This window comes from Gigantopelta aegis, chromosome 9 (assembly GCF_016097555.1).
Source record: "Gigantopelta aegis isolate Gae_Host chromosome 9, Gae_host_genome, whole genome shotgun sequence".
Taxonomy (NCBI): Eukaryota; Metazoa; Mollusca; class Gastropoda; order Neomphalida; family Peltospiridae; genus Gigantopelta; species Gigantopelta aegis.
This window is the reverse complement of record NC_054707.1, coordinates 52997872-53015369: the sequence shown is the minus strand read 5'-3', so window position 1 is coordinate 53015369 and position 17498 is coordinate 52997872. Positions and strand designations below refer to the sequence as shown.

The 17498-nt window shown below is 39.5% G+C and overlaps 1 protein-coding gene across 1 annotated transcript in view; it reads left to right on the top strand.

Moving 5' to 3' along the window:
- The window catches only part of LOC121381292 (protein FAM221A-like), a 28189-nt gene extending 13650 nt beyond the window's left edge, over positions 1–14539 (top strand). Inside the window, exons 6-8 of the mRNA XM_041510539.1 lie at positions 7412–7516; positions 9761–9873; positions 10738–14539. Of these exons, the coding sequence (XP_041366473.1) occupies positions 7412–7516; positions 9761–9873; positions 10738–10863 (344 nt within the window). The 3' untranslated portion in view covers positions 10864–14539. The remainder of the gene's footprint in view (positions 1–7411; positions 7517–9760; positions 9874–10737) is intronic.
- The last annotated feature ends 2959 nt before the right edge of the window (positions 14540–17498 follow it).

Here is a 17498-nt window from a genome sequence, read left to right as displayed (position 1 = left end):
TTAAGACATGTCCAAAGTAGATACTAAAATGAAACACTGTTGACAAATTTTCCACCAAACCAAGCCAACCAATTTTACTCTTGGTTACTCTTTATTTTGTTAAATAAACTTTGCAAAGATAAAATACAAAACAACAACAAAAAAGGGGTTCAAACAATTGGAAAAATTAATTGCTTTCCTAGTTCCTAGTTATGAATAATCTTATTCAACTTACCGTACTAGCACAACAACAATGCTATATGACCCTGAGTTATAACCTCCACTGCAGAATTATCTCCCCTTGCCGGATGTATAACCTACACCCACGCATGGGTAGACCGTATATCCTCGTTTTTTTATTCTGCAGTCCTCCATTGCAGTCGTGTTCGAGTTCTGTAGTAAAAATTTTGTCAAATTGTTAAATTGTTTATTAATTTGTAATTTTGTTTTACTCTGTCACACGAGGTCTTTTGGGTGATTTACACAGGGGGTTAACGTCTGACACGGCTTCCTCGGGCTCCAACCAGTTGGTTGTGTGTGCCGAGGGGGGTTGTCTTAAACGACTGCCCCAGTTTGATCAGCATTTGTTATGTCGGGCATGTCATTCTTGTTGTTTTGAACGCCAGTGTCATATCTGTGTAAATTGGTCCCCCTCCACATGGGTTAAGGCTAAGAAGCTGTCAAAAGATGCCGAGCGTAAGAGGATGATTAGACGTGAACGGGACGGGCGGAGCACAGTGGCAACCTCCGGGGTCGTGCTCCATACTGATTTGCCGTCAATCGGCAAGTCGGTGTCCAGTTCAAAGAGCTCGCGGACAAGTGGTAGGCGCAAGGGTGCCTCCTCGTCTGTTCGCCATCTTCACGGTGATACCAGTAAACCCGAAGCGCCGCTTGGCACGGAGGGGGCGCTGTTGCTCCCTGCTTCAGCTAAAGCAGGGAAGGTTTCTTCCAGGTCGGGCTCTGTTCTACCTGGAGATTTGCTTTTGCCTCCGTCGGTGGAGGCGGTGCCTGTTACGATTGTAACAGGGGCGTCAGTCGGAGGGAGTGCAGTTGTGGCAGGAACAACTGTGTCTCTCAGTTCCAACTCCCATCTTGCTGATGGGGGCAGGGTTATCGGTCCTTCGCGGCGCTGTTTGTCTCACCAGATTTCTGGTACAGGGTTGGTCATGGCGTCCGAGGGTGCCGTTTCGGCCAACGCGTCTTTTGGTGATCGAGCCACTTGGCGAAATCGCGAAGTCTCACAATGTTATCTCAGTCACAGAGCCGGGTGGCATTGTTTCGGGTGCGACACCAGTGAGCGTCCCTTCTGTTGTTGGGGCGCCTGTACAGTGTCATCAACTTTTAGATTGTTCGCAGGTGGCTACGTCAGCTGGGTTGGCTAATCCACACGTGGTACGTTGGGTTCAGAATTCGGCACAGGATTCAACCGACACCACCAGTCCCGTTGTCTGCTTTGGCAGGGATCAGGGAAACTGCAGCTTTCTTGGGTGCACCTGTGTCTACACCGATGGTCAATCCGGACCTGTCAGATTGGGGTAGAGGTTCCAGGCGTTATCCCTCTACTGCGTGGGCGAAACCTTTCGTTCAGGGTCTGATGGTTTCGGGTCGCCCTCAGGGGCAGACTCGGGGGGGACTATGTTTCTCTTTTTGAGAATTTCATGGCCTGGCTAGGGGAATCGCCTCCACCAGTCCCTCCTCTGCCGGGGTTTCCAGCGAGACCGGGGTTGGACCAGTTTGCAGATTCGGCCGGCCGCATCATCCTGCCCATGCAGTTTCGTTTCCATTACGGTCAGTGCATGGCGCGTCGTTTGAAAACATTTTTTCTTCGGAAGAGGATTTTCCCTCCAAATCAGTGTGTGGTTCGGGGGAAGGGTCAGCGCCAGGTTCGGTGCTTGATGAGATTCCCAATTTGGCCGATGGTACGCCAGACGGCGATTATAATTACCAGGCTGTTCTTGGTTTTGTACGGGAACAGGTCCGACTGGTGTGCGCGGATGCAATTCCGTCAGAGGAGGCTGTTCAGTCTTACAAGGGTGTTTCATTTGGAAACCGGCCTTTAGCGCACGAGGCGCATGAATCTCTTGCGGAGATTGATGCTTTGATTGCGGGTAGAAAGCCATCCAGGAGGTAGATTTGGGCACTCCGGGATTTTATTCCCATCTGTTCTTTGCCCAGAAGAAGAATGGCGAGTGGCGACCAATTCTAAACCTGAAGCCGCTGAATTCTTACGTCATTATTCCATCTATGAAGATGGAGACGGTTCAGTCTGTTCGCGCTTTGCTCCAGGTGGGGGAATGGGCGGCGTCCATTGATTTGAAGGACACTTACCTGCATGTTCCAATCCATCAGGATTTTTGGAAGTACTTGCGGTTCCTCTACGACGGCAGAGCTTACGAGTTTCAAGTTCTGCCGTTCGGATTGGCCACAAGCCCTCACGTCTTTACTCAGGTAGTAAAGGCAGTGGTGGGGCATGTACATCTGTTGGGTGTACGGATGCACAATTACCTGGCCGATTGGTTAATTCCGGCGGCGTTACAGACGGCATGTCTTGTGGGCATGGAGTTCGTGATCAACATGATTCTCCGATTGGGGTTTATTCCCAATTGGGTCAAGTCGGAATTAGTGCCAACGCAGGTTTTCACTTATCTCAGGGTGGTTTTCAACCTTGTGGAGGCATCCGTTCTTCCGACGGATTCGCGACTTCACAATTTCACGACGTTGGCGCAACGTCTTCTGGTGGAGCAAAGTGCGTCGGTGCGCACGCTCCATGTGTTGATAGGCCATCTCGAAGCGCTGAATGTGCGGTTCATACGGTTCAAGAGACCGCTTCAATGGCATTTGTCCCGAGTGTGGGATGGTCTCATTTGGGATGTGGTGATACCATTGTGGCCTGGTTCATTCTTCCGATCCAAGCGTGTCTAGTGGACAAGTGTATGTCCCAGGCCGTTCCTTTACACCCACTTTCTCCAGAATTGGTCCTGTTTACCGATGCTTCCCTCGAAGGGTTCGGTGCACACCTTTTGGATCAACATCTGTCAGGGGTGTGGACTCCTTCAGAAAGGAGTCGTCACATCAACCTGTTGGAGATGGAAGCAGTGCGTCGCGCTTGTCTCCATTTCAGGACTGTTATTCGACATCATCGAATTTTGTTGAGGTCGGACAACACGTCAGTTGTTGCGTACCTCAATCGGTGGGGAGGCACCAAATCTTGCGGCTTTGGAGATTCTGGAATGGTGCAACGATTGGGGAGTGGTGTTATCGGCCAAACACATTCCTTCGTCCGTGAACGTCTTGGCGGACGCTTTGAGTCATCGTTCCCCGGTTCAGACGGAGTGGATGTTGCACCGGATGGTGGCTTATCGAGTTCTTCAGTTGTGGGGGAGTCCTCAACTCGATATGTTTGCCACTCACCTGAACAGCAGTTGCCAGTGTTTGTATTGCCGGTACCAGACCCACTGGCACTGGAGTACGATGCGTTGAGCATGGACTGGACGGGATTGGATTTTTACACCTTTCCCCCTCCAGTTCTGCTTGGCAAGGTTCTGGCAAAGATCAGACAGCAACCTTGTCGTGTCATGCTCGTAGCCCCGAGTTGGGCAGCTCAAGCCTGGTTTCCTCCGCTCCTGTCACTTTTAATGCAGGAGCCGGTGCGGTTGCCGTTGATACCTGATCTGCTCAGTCAGAGACTGCGTCGGACAGAGTGGCATCCGAAGCCGGAGGTTTTCCGACTTCACGCATGGCGGTTGTCGGGGTTTCCCTCCGAAAACGAGGTTTTTCTAAACAGGTTGCTGAGCTCGTCTCCTCTTCGAAGCGCCAGTCTATGGAGAGGGTCTACCAGTGTCACTGGCGCGCTTGGGTTCATTGCGCGACTGAGAGGGATGTGGATCCCTTGTCGCCTACTGTTAATGACTTAGCTGAGTACTTTCTGGCTCTTGTCCAAGAAAGACAGCTGAAGGTTCAAACAGTGAGAAGTCACCGGTCGTCCATTTTCACTAATCTGAGGCAGTGTGGACGTCAAGATTTCTCAACGAATCTCGTGTTGCATGACTTGCTTAAGTCATTGCAAAACATGGTTGAGAAGCCTTCCATTTTGCCTAAATGGAATGTTTTTCTGGTTCTGCATGCACTCAAAGGCAAGCCCTATGAGCCTTTGAAATTCGCCAGTCTTCGTCGTTTGACGTGGAAAACTTTGTTTCTGGTCTCACTAGCGGCTTGCCGTCGTATTAGTGAGATTCATGCTTTTTTGCATGATTTGGTGGATTACAATATGGATGGGTCAGTTACATTACGTACTGATTCTGTTTTCATGGCTAAGAACCAGGTGCCAGGCGAAGAGTTTCCTCCAGCCATCATTCAGTGTTTTATGTCGTACGCTTTCTGCGGATAATTCTGATAGACTTCTTTGTCCGGTGCGGGCTTTGAAATTCTATTTGGAGCGTACTAGAAATCTCCGGCAAAACACTAAGAGACTGTTTATCTCTTTCACACGCCAACCAGGAGATATTACGAAGAATGCTTTGTCGAGATGGATTGCTGCAACCATCAAACTGGCATATGAGAAGGCGGGTGATCATGTTCTGCGGAATTTCTCCGTTCGACCTCATGAGATTCGGGCGATTTCTGCTTCCTTTAATTTCCATGATTCTTTGGACATTTTCAAGGTCATGAGTGCGGAGTTTTTGAAAGGTCGACACACCTTTTATTTCCGTGATATGGCTGTTGGTCCGGACGGAACTCGGCGGATTCAATCAGTCATTGCAGGGCAGCAAGTCATTTCGGTGCGCAGGGCCACGAGTAGGGGGCGACCCTTATTTTGTCCGGTCGCTAGTGGCAGTCTTTCTGGGAGATAGTTCTCCACCTCCTGTTTGGAGAGTGGGGGGTGGATGGTTGACTATCTGGGGCAGTCGAGTGTCTTTTACCATTACTTGGTGTGCGGGTTTCCTCACCTTGTTAACTTGGTTTACTTTTAATTAGGGTTGTAGTTCTTCAATTTAAAAGTCACTTTGACATTTTATACCTCGTATGATGTGGGTTGCTTTTTCACTGTATCATTACTTGAGACGAACACTACTGGTTGAATCGGTAAGTCCTCCTTGTTTTCTTACCTCCTCCCTTTAATGTTAAATTCTCGTGCTTTAACGGTGTTATATCACGTCTGTTATAGCATTGTTGTTGTGCTAGTACGGTAAGTTGAATAAGACTATTAGAAAATTTGTTTCTAATTTTCATTATTATTCATACTTATCTAGTACTAGCACAACAACCGTTACCTCCCACCCGCCCCGAGGGAGGTATTTTTTGATTCAGTCATTCCGGACTTTGAATCGATAACGAGGATATACGGTCTACCCATGCGCGGGTGTAGGTTATACATCCGGCAAGGGGAGATAATTCTGCAGTGGAGGTTATAACTCAGGGTCGTATAGCATTGTTCTTGTGCTAGTACTAGGTAAGTATGAATAATAATGAAAATTAGAAACAAATTTTCTAATTCCTAGTTGCTTTGCTATTTATTGTGGTAATCGTGAGACGTACTTGTAGGCTATGAAAAGGAACTCAATCAAATTCGTAAGTTAATCTAACTGTAACAATCGAGCTCAGAATAAAGGGAATACATGTGCTTCCTCCAGTTATTTAAACATCAAAGCTGTTAATTAATCCCTTAATTAGTATTTGTCAACTGCCACAACAGTGACACTGGAGCATGCGTACATGTAATTAGCTCTGCGTACACAATCACCTTATTGGGGGTGGGTATTCAAAGTATTTCAAAGGTTTTCTGAGGTGAAATTTGCATTAAAGGACCACGATGGGACCGGATAATTTCGTCCGGTGCAGTTTAGAGGGATTTCTGGTTTACAGGGGTAAATGTTAGTGTTAAAAGATACACAAATCACGGGACCATGTAAAACATCCAGTTTTGAGGGAATTCCAGTTTACTGAGGGTCCAGTTTTGAGGGGTTTCACTGTATCTGAAAATAAAATGAAAAATTACATCCAGGGTGCCATTCTACAAAGTGATCTTAGCGCAAAGATCACCTAAAGTGTATAACTACCCTATGCGCTTAAGATGATCTTAGCCTTAAGATCACTTCATGGAATGGGGCCCTGAAATGTAAAAAAAAAAAAGCAAAATAATCCCCTGGTACATCACTACCATGTAAAAAAAAAAAAAAAAAAAAAACTATAACATTTGCAATTCTTTGTTTTGAAATTTAAAAAATGACTAATCATAAATTATACTAGTTCTTTACAAAATCGCATCCCTTAAAAACATTCCTGGTTATGCCAATGGATGGATCACACAACTATTGTCAGTAATCAGCTACTTGTAGGCAGTGAATGTAGTTCCATTGAAAAGAGTGTCACTTTTCTTCATTTTGTTTTGGTACAATCAAAACTGATTTGACTGTTGTTGAAATGGAGGGGCAACTTCATAATTATGATGTAAAAGCAGGATTAATTATTGCATCTAGAACAGAATGTCATTGCTTGTAGTGTGTTTCCTGTATACTGGTGTTTAATGAGATTTGTTTCCCTTTTCAGACATCTTGAAGTAAAACTTGGGGGGGGGGGGGGGGTCAGTAGAATGAAGTCACCTGTATATTAATATAACTCATCGACAGTGTAATTATTGTATATATTAATATAATTAAATTTCTGTTACATTCATTACAATATAACATCATCCCATTGGTCCAGACATAGCAACGGGAGGGAACGTCATATCTGATGACATCATTTTATATGGGCAAGTTGTCTTCTTGAACGTTATTGTTTATGGACCAAAAATAATTCAAAATAAAGTATGCACTTTTAGTGTTATTATTAGCATGAATGATTCAGATTTAATTACAAGTATTGTCTGTTGTTTCTTTTACGTTCATCAAGGTATGAACAAAAAAAATCATCTGCAAACTTATGTGAGAACAGCTTCACCAATTTACACAGTTTGTGGATGATTTTTTTTGTTCATACCCCGATGAACGTAAAAGAAATAACAGACAATCCTTAAATAAATCAGTGTAATTATAGTATATATTAATATAAATCATCGACAGTGTTGTTATATTATATTTTAATATAAATCATCAACAGTATTATTATAGTATGGATTAATATAAATCAGTGTAATTATAGTATATATTAATATAAATCAGTGTAATTATAGTATATATTAATATAAATCAGTGTAATTATAGTATATATTAATATAAATCATTGACAGTGTTGTTATATTATATTTTAATATAAATCATCAACAGTATTATTATAGTATGTATTAATATAAATCATCAACAGAATAATGATAGTATATATTAATATAAATCATCAACAGTATAACTAGTATATATTAATATAAATCATCAACAGAATATAGTATTTATTTTGAATGAACGACATATATATAAACGGTCTGTTTGCGTCGCAGGTGCCCCGGATGAAGAGTTTCTGAGTCAGGAGATCACGGCCAATGACAACCCATTTCTACGGGCCAACGTGCAGGCCATCAAGGCTCACAAGATGGCCAAACAGGGTACGGTCCGATCAGTTTTATATTGTTCACTAAAAACTATATACTGGTATATAAAAAAAAAAACTCTCTCTCTCTCTCTTCCATCTCATTTCTTCCCAATCTGGCAACTCATATCTTTTAACTTCTTTTGCTGTCCATCTCCACAACCCAGTCCTTGTCTCTCCAACCGTGACAGGTGCTTATCTCTTGTGACTATTCGTGACACACACCTGCCATGTCCCATGGGCTTTTAGCTGTGGGCTTAGTCTGACCCCTTCAGAGAGTAGTTACTTCTAGCATTGTTATCTGTGGGTCAGACCAGCTTTATTAGCTTCAGAGGTCAAGAATGCCAGGTGGGTGCAGGGAAGTACATAGAGACCGGTAGGTGATGGTAGAGTCGGAGGAAACTGACAGACAGGGTGTCAAAACAAATTGAAATCGTAGGAGAAATTAGAAAGTTTTTTATATTAGGATAATGAGAATGATAGGCAGAGGGTGATAGATGAGAAAGATGAATGAAAATGTGAGTCGACTTTAACTGAATTTGAACCACTGTCATCAGCTTGATTGTCCAGCAGCTGATCCACTAGACCATGTAGCTCACTACAGCCAAATTGTATCATATTGGAGCACACTGGGGGCCAGTCATTGGTGTTAGCTATCAGGATTCTGTTGCATCTCATTAACCATTTTAGGCGGGACGTAGCCCATTGAAAAAGCACTTACTTGATGCACGGTCTGTCTGTGATTGCGCTATTTCTCAGTTTAGCTAGTGCACCACAACTGGTATATCAAAGGCCATGGTATGTCCTATCCTGTCTGTGGGATGGTGCATATAAAAGATCCCTTGCTACTAATGGAAAAATGTAGTGGGTTTCCTTTCTGAGACTGTATGTTAAGTGCACCAGCTTCGGTGGTGTAGTGGTTATGCCATTGGACTTCAGGCTGGTAGGTACTGGGTTCGTACCCCACGTGAGGCAATGGGGGATTTTTCATGCCAGTACTGGTTCCAACCCAGAGTGAGTGCACCACTGTGCTCAATGAGTAGGTGTAAGGCCACATACACTGAATTTCACCCACTTCACGGGTGCGATTATGCGTGTCTTCCTAGTGTATGACTGCCACATGGGGGATGATTATCCGGCATGCACTGCAGGTTCCATGTACCCCGGGCTTGGGTGATACCGAGATAGCTCAACTGACAGCAAGCATGGAGCATGGACCGGTCAAGTAGTTCTATACCGAAATGGAAATACAGTGGTTTCACCATTCATCACATCATCATCCATGTTTGTAATGTCCAAAAAACAAAAAATGTCTTTGTCTATGTCTATGTGTTAAATTGTTCTGAAAAAGAAAACAAAAAGACTATATGTCAAAATTACCAAATGGTTGATATCCAATAGCTGATGATTAATAAAGTAATGTGCTCTTATCTAGAGGTGTCATTAAACAAAACAAAATTTGACATGAACCATCTTTGATGTTACTGTGAATTCTGAGTTGTGACTAGAAAAGAAACCCACAAATCTAATCCCAGATAGCATCAGTATAATGGCCCAATGTTAATTTTTATGTACGTGATTAACAGGGATTAGTAGCCTAAGGTTAATTCTTAAGATGGAAATTATTTTATTTGGGATGCAAATATAACATATACAGGATTTCAAATATCTATCTTTTATTAACTTTTTTTATATGTCCATCTATGATGGGTCGCATTATGGTATGGCATTGTCCATCCGTCCGTGCATCCGTCTGTTAACTTTTTCTTGTCCGGACCATATCTTGCATACAGGACCATCAAACCTCACATGCAAAAACAACTTGGAATGGCGGTGTGTTGTGTACTATTACTAGGTCACTGTGACCTACTTTTCACTGTCTACTGCACATAACAGTAAATTCATGTCCAGATTGTATCTTGCATACAGATGCATACAAGACTATCAAACCACATGTAGGAACAACTTGGGATGGTGGTTGGTCCAAAACAAAGTGTTTATCCATCCCATTGCAAATATTTCACATAATTAGAATTGAATCATACCCCTAACATATTCATTAATATAGATATGGTTTTCCATCAAACTCCCAATGGGCATATCATGTACCTCACCAGTACTCTTGTTTAAAGTAGTTTTGCTATGGTGGGGATTAAAAATAATATTTACACTGGGAGTGCATACAGGGGTATTTACCCTCTGGATCTGACAGGTTAGCTACGTGATTGATAATTTTTGTGGTATATTTTTTGTTTTGCAGGTATCACTGGACCAAATGCTGAGGTGTTTGAAGACATCACAGAGAGAGTGTCCACCATGAAGCGTCCCGGCGAAACGGACATGGATTTCTATGAGCGCCGCTATCAAGAACGAGTAGGACATTTGTTGTTCTTGTTTATTAGTCACGTGTTGTTTACTGGTTGCTTACTCAGTTATGTAGTAATTTGTATTTATTTTCATTCCACTGCCATCATTTGTTTTTATTTACTTTGAGTTCCATGTCACTTTTTTAAAAGCTCCTGTTCTGGCTCCACATTCCAGTCCTTTCCTCTCCAGCCACTGAAGGTACTTGTGTCTTGTGGACATGCATGTCACATGTCTAAGGCCACAGGGAATAACAGATAAATTGTGGGAATTAACTTGCATCTGCAACTGGTAGGGGAATATTCTAAATCTAGGAATTAACTTGCATCTGTAACTGGTAGGGGAATATTCTAAATCTAGGAATTAACTTGCATCTGTAACTTGTAGGGGAATATTCTAAATCTAGGAATTAACTTGCATCTGTAACTGGTAGGGGAATATTTTAAATCTAGGAATTAACTTGCATCTGTAACTGGTAGGGGAATATTCTAAATCTAGGAATTAACTTGCATCCGTAAGCGGTAGGGGAAGACTTCATTGTACTCAGAATATCTTTGTTTAATTATGTATATCATATCAATCCTGTCTTGTTGTGCTGAGAACAATGTGTTAAAGGGTGCCAAACAAAACTAGAAAACATATTTTAAACTTCTTAAACTATTTTAAATGTTTGATGTATTTTTTGTTTCATTATCTGGAATAACTTATTCAGGTCTCTGTTTGTACATGTATGTTCTTTATTGTTTTAATTATTTGTTTTATGAAAGTAGGGGACTAGTATGTAAGAGCACCAAAGTTCAGGTTGCTATGGACACCAGTAAACCTCTGATACTGATTTGCATGTTGTATAATTTTTTTATTAATTTTTTCAAGCTGAAAGCTGAGAAAGCAGCAAAGAGAAGAGACCTTGGCACTAATTTACGAGTGGCACCACGGAAAGCTATTGAACCAAAGAGAAAAGCTGCTAATCAGCCTTCCACAAGCCTGGCAAGGAAATAGGGGTAAATATCTCTAGTTTCTGTTGCTGCAACACACTTGATGGCTAGAAGTGACTTCTCTTTGTGTATCATACATGACATATCACAATATGGGTTTTATTACAAGTCACTTTTTCCCAAAAGAAATGTAAAACTAGATTTCTGTGATATTTATTAGTTACTATTACTTATTATTTTTACTGTATTTTTTATTGTTTTGTGTTAGAAACCATGTGATTTCTTTTATTACACTGATGACCTATGTGATTAGGGACAAAAACGAAATCTGACTTTGGTTCAAAATCATTACAAACAAGCTGAAATAAAAAATTTCTCCAAAGGGAAATAACTCATAATATTTTGATGTAATCCAGTCTTTCTCACTTCTCAGTGGTTTTAATTGTTTGTTTATTCTTGGGGGAGTTGTTTTGGAGGTTTTATTGTTTTTTTGGGGGGGGGGGGTTGGAGGTGTTAGTTTTTGTTGTTGTTAGGGTTTGTTTTGGGGGTTTCTGGGGGGGGGGGTGTATTTAGTTTTTTTAGTTTTGTGTTTATGCTTGCTATGATCTGAATACTAGTGTAATTTGATTTAGGCCAGTAGATTTTATTTTATTAATTATAAAAAGTTATGTACTTGCTTTTATTAATTTTAGTATTATTAATAAGAATTATTTGTTTATCTTCAGATTTTAAATCTACTTTTCCTTTTTGTCCTTGTAATAGAAAAATGTATTAATGGCACATGACATTTACCATCATATTTCATTTAATCTGTGGTCCAAAGGATGTGGTATGTGCTGTTTTGTCTGTTGTCAAATACATTTTAGAGATCACTATGAATTATGAATTTTTGTTTTTGTCTCACTTTCTGATAATTAAATTATTATTTTTTAATTAATTGATAACTCTTTACGATAATGACATATTGAAGACAGTAGAACTATTTTTTTCACACTGTCAGTGATTTCATGTGGTACACCTTTTAATTAATAAATTGTTAGTGACCACTATAGCCTGGCATTAATATGTTGTAGTTAATTGATTATAGAGTTAGCATGTCTATAGTACAAACACTTTGACTGACTATCTAAGTGTAGCAAAGATCCAACCTATCTTATTTTATTTAATGTTCTGTTTTTCCATCAGTTTAGGCTGAATTGGCTTTACAAGTCCAGGGTTAACATTAATAGAGATTATTATACAAGCTTGTGTGTCGTACTGATTTTACGAAACGAGTGTCAGGATTATTGTATTACTCAAACGAGAGCGAGGGTAATACATGAATCTTGACACAAGTTTCGTAAAATCAGTATGATTCACATGCAAGTGTAATAATTTCTTTATTATCCACATTATTCAAAATATTATTTTTGTGAATAACAAGCTAGGACCATTTCAAAACGATTCTAAAAAGAGACGATGAAACGACATCATTTTCATAAGCGTTTACACTGGGGAAGTCATATTAAGTTATGATGTTGCTTCACAAAATTACGTCATTCGTTGTGCATGTGGAATAATTATGACACATGTCGGTCATACTGGTTATATTTCCCTGAGTATCTTGAACTATGTGGATAATAATATAATTTATTTGTATGTGAAATAACTTACAGTATGTTATTATTGAATAAAACAGTTGATCAACCTACTAAGCCACCCTACAAGTCCTAAATAAAAACATTTACTTGTAACGGATATTTTCTCGCTCATTTGTTTTATGTTTGTTATTCAAAACGGGTGATTTTTTGTTTTCCAGAATGGTGTGTGTAGCTTGTTGAATTGATTTGGAAACATATGTTTTCCATTTCAAATGCATGCATGGGAATATCTCAAAATATATACATATATTTCTATGCAAGAAAATAGTTTGTATTAGCATTGAGTTGGTTTTGCTTATACATGTAATATGTTTTAGCTACTATAGCAATATAATCACTGTTGTTTGATGTGAAGAAAGATGAAATGATAAACATTGTTATTACATGTAGTACATGTGTAAAAGGCAAGCCTATTTTGCTACATTTAATTTTTGAAACTGTGATACTGTAATTTAATTATATTAAGATCTGTGACGCATTCAAACCACACGTTTGTTTGTTTGTTAGTTTGTTAGTTTGTAATCAACTTTGGGTGTCAGAATATTTATTGTAAAGTGCCTTTTTTTCATATTTGCTGTATTTTTATTTTATTGAAAAAAATGTATCTATTGGATGTGTCTGATACCAAATTCTGTCAAGGTCTTCTTGTATTCAAGTGCCTTTATTATGCTTTCATTATATTTACTTTGTTAAAAACTTATTCACTAAAAGTTTTTCAATAATTTATTAGTAATTATTCAGTCTGTTTTTTGTTGTGTTTTGGTGGGGGGTTGTTTTTTGTATTCAGTTGTCTTTATGATGCTTTCATTATTTTTATTTGGTTAAAACGTTATTCACTGAATTTTAACTGAATCTGGTAGAATAAAAAAAATTCTTATTGTAAATAAACACACTGAAAATTTTTAAACATTTAGAAAAATGGATAATTAAAATATTTGCAGATGCTTGGTTTGTGTAATAATATATGTATATTGAAATTTATATTGGAGCAAATTATACATGTACATGCCAGTGAAAACAATGTTGTCAAAATTTGGTCCATTTATTTGCAAATTTATTCATGTTTTTGAAAACGTAAATTGCTGTCTGATAATAGATTATAGTGCTGGCAAGTGTTATACCGAAAAAATCATTTTTGCTGGGTTAAATAGTGTCATATGTCATGTCTAGTATATTCTTCTACTTTTTTCCCAAATAGCATCAATATACTGTTCATATTTAGTCCAACTGGTCATAGTTGGAACTCACTGTCACACCCAATGTTGGCTAATTGATGACAGACTGAGCTGGTCACTTTATCGCTCTAGGCACCACACCAACATTTGTCATGTCGTTACTTGTTGTCAGAGTCAGCAGTGAAAGTTGGGTGGGGCCATTGTCAGGGTCAGCAGTGAAAGTGGGTGGGGGCATTGTTAGTACAATGGTTTGGGGGATGGAAATTTGAGGGCCTGAAGGGCCAGAACTTGTTATGTGAGTTCAGGGGCGTGCTCCTCCAAGAAAAATTTTAAGTTCAGGTTTTTAGGTTTCCAGCATTCTAAGCACAATAACAGAAAAAAAGTGGAACCCTTCACTCGAGGACGAATATGTAAATTTTTGGGCTTACTCTATAAAATGAATATAAAAGTCTGACCTTTGTCCCCCCCAACCCCACTCCGATTAGAGACTGCCTCCCATACTAGAGATTGTGTCCCACCCCCACTCCAGATATGAATGAAGGCATGAATAGTTGCCTCATAAGATAGCTGCTTAATACAGATTTGTACAATATTAGATGATGTGATGGGTAAACTAGAAGGCCTCTTTATCAATATATAAGATGACTTCTTAAGACAGATGGTTATTTAATGGAGGTCAGTGTTTACTATATTGATTGGATGTGATTCAAGGTGCCCTTTAAGAGGGTAGTTGCTGAACAGAGTATGTGTCATTTGCTTAATTTTTATTTATGAAGAACTGAATATTTTTTATATAGATTGTGATTTTGTACTGTGATGCATTTTAGGCAACACTGTCTCAAAACATTCCATCCATAGCACATTTTATAACCACTAGACTATAGCATACATTTGTTAAAGTTATTTATTAAACAGCTTTATTTTACCTGTTATTTTGTTGTTATTTTTATTGGATTTCACTGAGCTGGGTGTGTGTGTGTGGTTTTTCTGGGTTGAGGATAGAGAGCTTTCAGACGGGTAAGTAGTTGTATGCAGTTTTAAAATAATAAATGATAAGATACTCTCAGATGTGAATGGTTCTGTTGGTGGTTAGCGAGAGGGAAGTCGGTTGTACACCTTTGCACTGAGCCTGTAAAGTTTGCCATTACTCTGCACACAGTCTTAAAGGGACTCTCCTGAGTTTGTGTCCATTGGAGCCTTTTTGATGACTAAAATTAGAAATCCGTACGCGTGTGGAGCGGGACGTAGCCCAGTGGTAAAGCGTTCGCTTGATGCGCGGTCGGTCTGGGATCGATTACCATCGATGGACCCATTGGGTTATTTCTCATTCCATCCAGTGCTCCACAATTGGTGTAACAAAGGCCGTGGTATGTACTATCCTGCCTGTGGGATGGTGTATATAAAAGATCCTTTGCTGCTAATCGAAAAGAGTAGCCCATGAAGTGGCGACAGCAGGTTTCCTCTCTCAATATCTGTGTGGTCCTTACCCATATGTCTGACGCCATATAACCGTAAATAAAATGTGCTGAGTGCGTCGTTAAAGCATTTCCTTCCTTCCGTGTGCGTGATGTGTATTACATACTGCGTTTTGAGTGTTTCCATGTATGTGTGTATATTCATGTGTGTGAAGCTTGTCTGTTCTTTTGGGAGGAAGATTACAAAAGGAATCTTAAGTTATCTATCTTTTTTAACATTACACATAAGATAAATGTAAAATACTTGCAATTATGATTATATAACATGTAACAAAAAATAATATATCTGAGACGGTTGGGTGATTTTTCTAGAGGAGGGGGGTGCAACGTTTAAAAAGGACGCCTACAGTAGCCTATTCGAAAATATACTAAAATACATGATACATACGCAGTCTACTCCCATTTTTTTCTATAACATATTTCACCTTTGGCAGTGAAGTCATGCCTGGTTCCCGACATCCTGTGTCCGTATTGTCTGCGTGATGCTTCATGGAATAATCACTGAGGAATTCGGGAATTAACGCTTCACGCATTGCGTACATATGGAAGCGCTTCAATTGATTTCCATATTTAAACTGTTGTTGACGCACCACGCAACTAGCATTACTTTACACATGGATTCCTACCTTTAAGTTACATACCTAAATATTTTCTAATTTTTTAGTGTTTGTATAAACAAGGTGTTTGTAGTCCCTAAAGTTTGTAGTAGCCTGAACTGGATTGTACCGTTCAATAATTTCGTATGTCCGAAAAACTACCAGTTTTGAGCAGACATCATATCAACATTACGTGAAAACACTCAAAGCGTGATCTAGCTTTACAGTAAAAAAAATAATGTATTATTAAGTTTTCTAAATAAATTATCCATAACAATATAACACTGACGAAAGTTTGCCGGTGTAACATGGTATTTTTACCCCCGTAGAATACTGACCACCAGTCACTTTTCTATGTAGAATACTGATTCCTTTGCCGTAGAATTATAATCGGGGGTCAAAATACCACGTCACCCCAGTAACGTGGTAGTCACTTTTCTATGTAGAATACTAACTTTGTTTTACAGTAGAGAACATACCTTTACCTTAGAATAGTGACAGCTTTGGGAGTCATTTGCTTACACCTTACAATATCCATGGACATTACTATAGTTCTTAACTTGGCGTTATTCTTAAAGGAAACATGACACGAGACCATATTATAGCTCATTTTAAAAGAAAAATGATATAAAAATAATATACAAATAACTTTATAACAATAAAATACGTGTAGTTAACTTAAAATGAAGAAATTACGCTAATCAGTATCAAAGTACGATTTATGCATATTTCTTCGTGAGCGTTCGGAAAAAAAGGGAAGTGACGTCAGAGCCGCTGTACTCTTCCATTGTTGTTACTGTTTATATATGGAGTAAGGGGCTTACGATCTTTTCAGTCCAACAGTGCCGTACTGCGCGGCCTTTGGGTGTAAAAATAAACAGTTTAAACGATCGGCATTGTCTTTTTATGGTTTTCCAAAGGATTGTATCCGAAGAAAGACGCGTGTATTTTATCGCAAAAGAAAAGATTGGACACCAACACCGCATAGTACTTTGGTGTCAGCCTAAGTACAGCCCGGAGCCCGAACGTTACCCGGAGACAAAAAAAACAGTACTCGGTTGCGAATGCCGAGGTGTACATTGTACATATTTGGCACAAAGATACACCTCAGCATGATGTATTTATATATGTTAAAACAAAAATGTAGAATTTGTTATTTATTTATTTTTTTTTTTTTGGAAAAAAAAACGATTTTTCATGTTAGGGCTGTAGGCCTACATAACAAAATCTGTATTCACCGTCCGAAGAAGGAAACGTCAATAAGTAATTAAATATGGCATATACAAACATGGGATTTGGCATGAGGATATATCTCAGTACGATGTATTTAAATATGTTTTTAAAAAACGTGTAGAAAACAATAATAATTTTAAATAATGTTTTTAATCTTCGGGCGGAATACGTCACAAAAACGTTCCTCATCGCCCGAAGCCCCAAAGCAACACGAAGTTCAATACAAAAAAACCCACTACTGTCGGTGTCGAAATAACTATTATGTTTCATCCACGGGCTGACTTGAGAATCGGAGTGTTGTTTTAGTTAATTGGTCCTTTCTTTCCGTGGCCTGCACATGTGATTCCTGATTGGCAGGTGTATATTGCAGGGTATCGACCAGGTAAGTGATTACCACGGTCTAGACATACGTACAAAATACGTGCCAGTTTTTTTTAAGATCACAGGGTATTGTGGCGTAACCTGTCGCGACTATAGTACAATGTTAATAGACATTATCAGCCGCCCTGCTTCATTACTGTAAATAATGCTGTAAAAACCCTTGATTAAGTAGACTTTCCCATCTAAAATTACAAAAAAC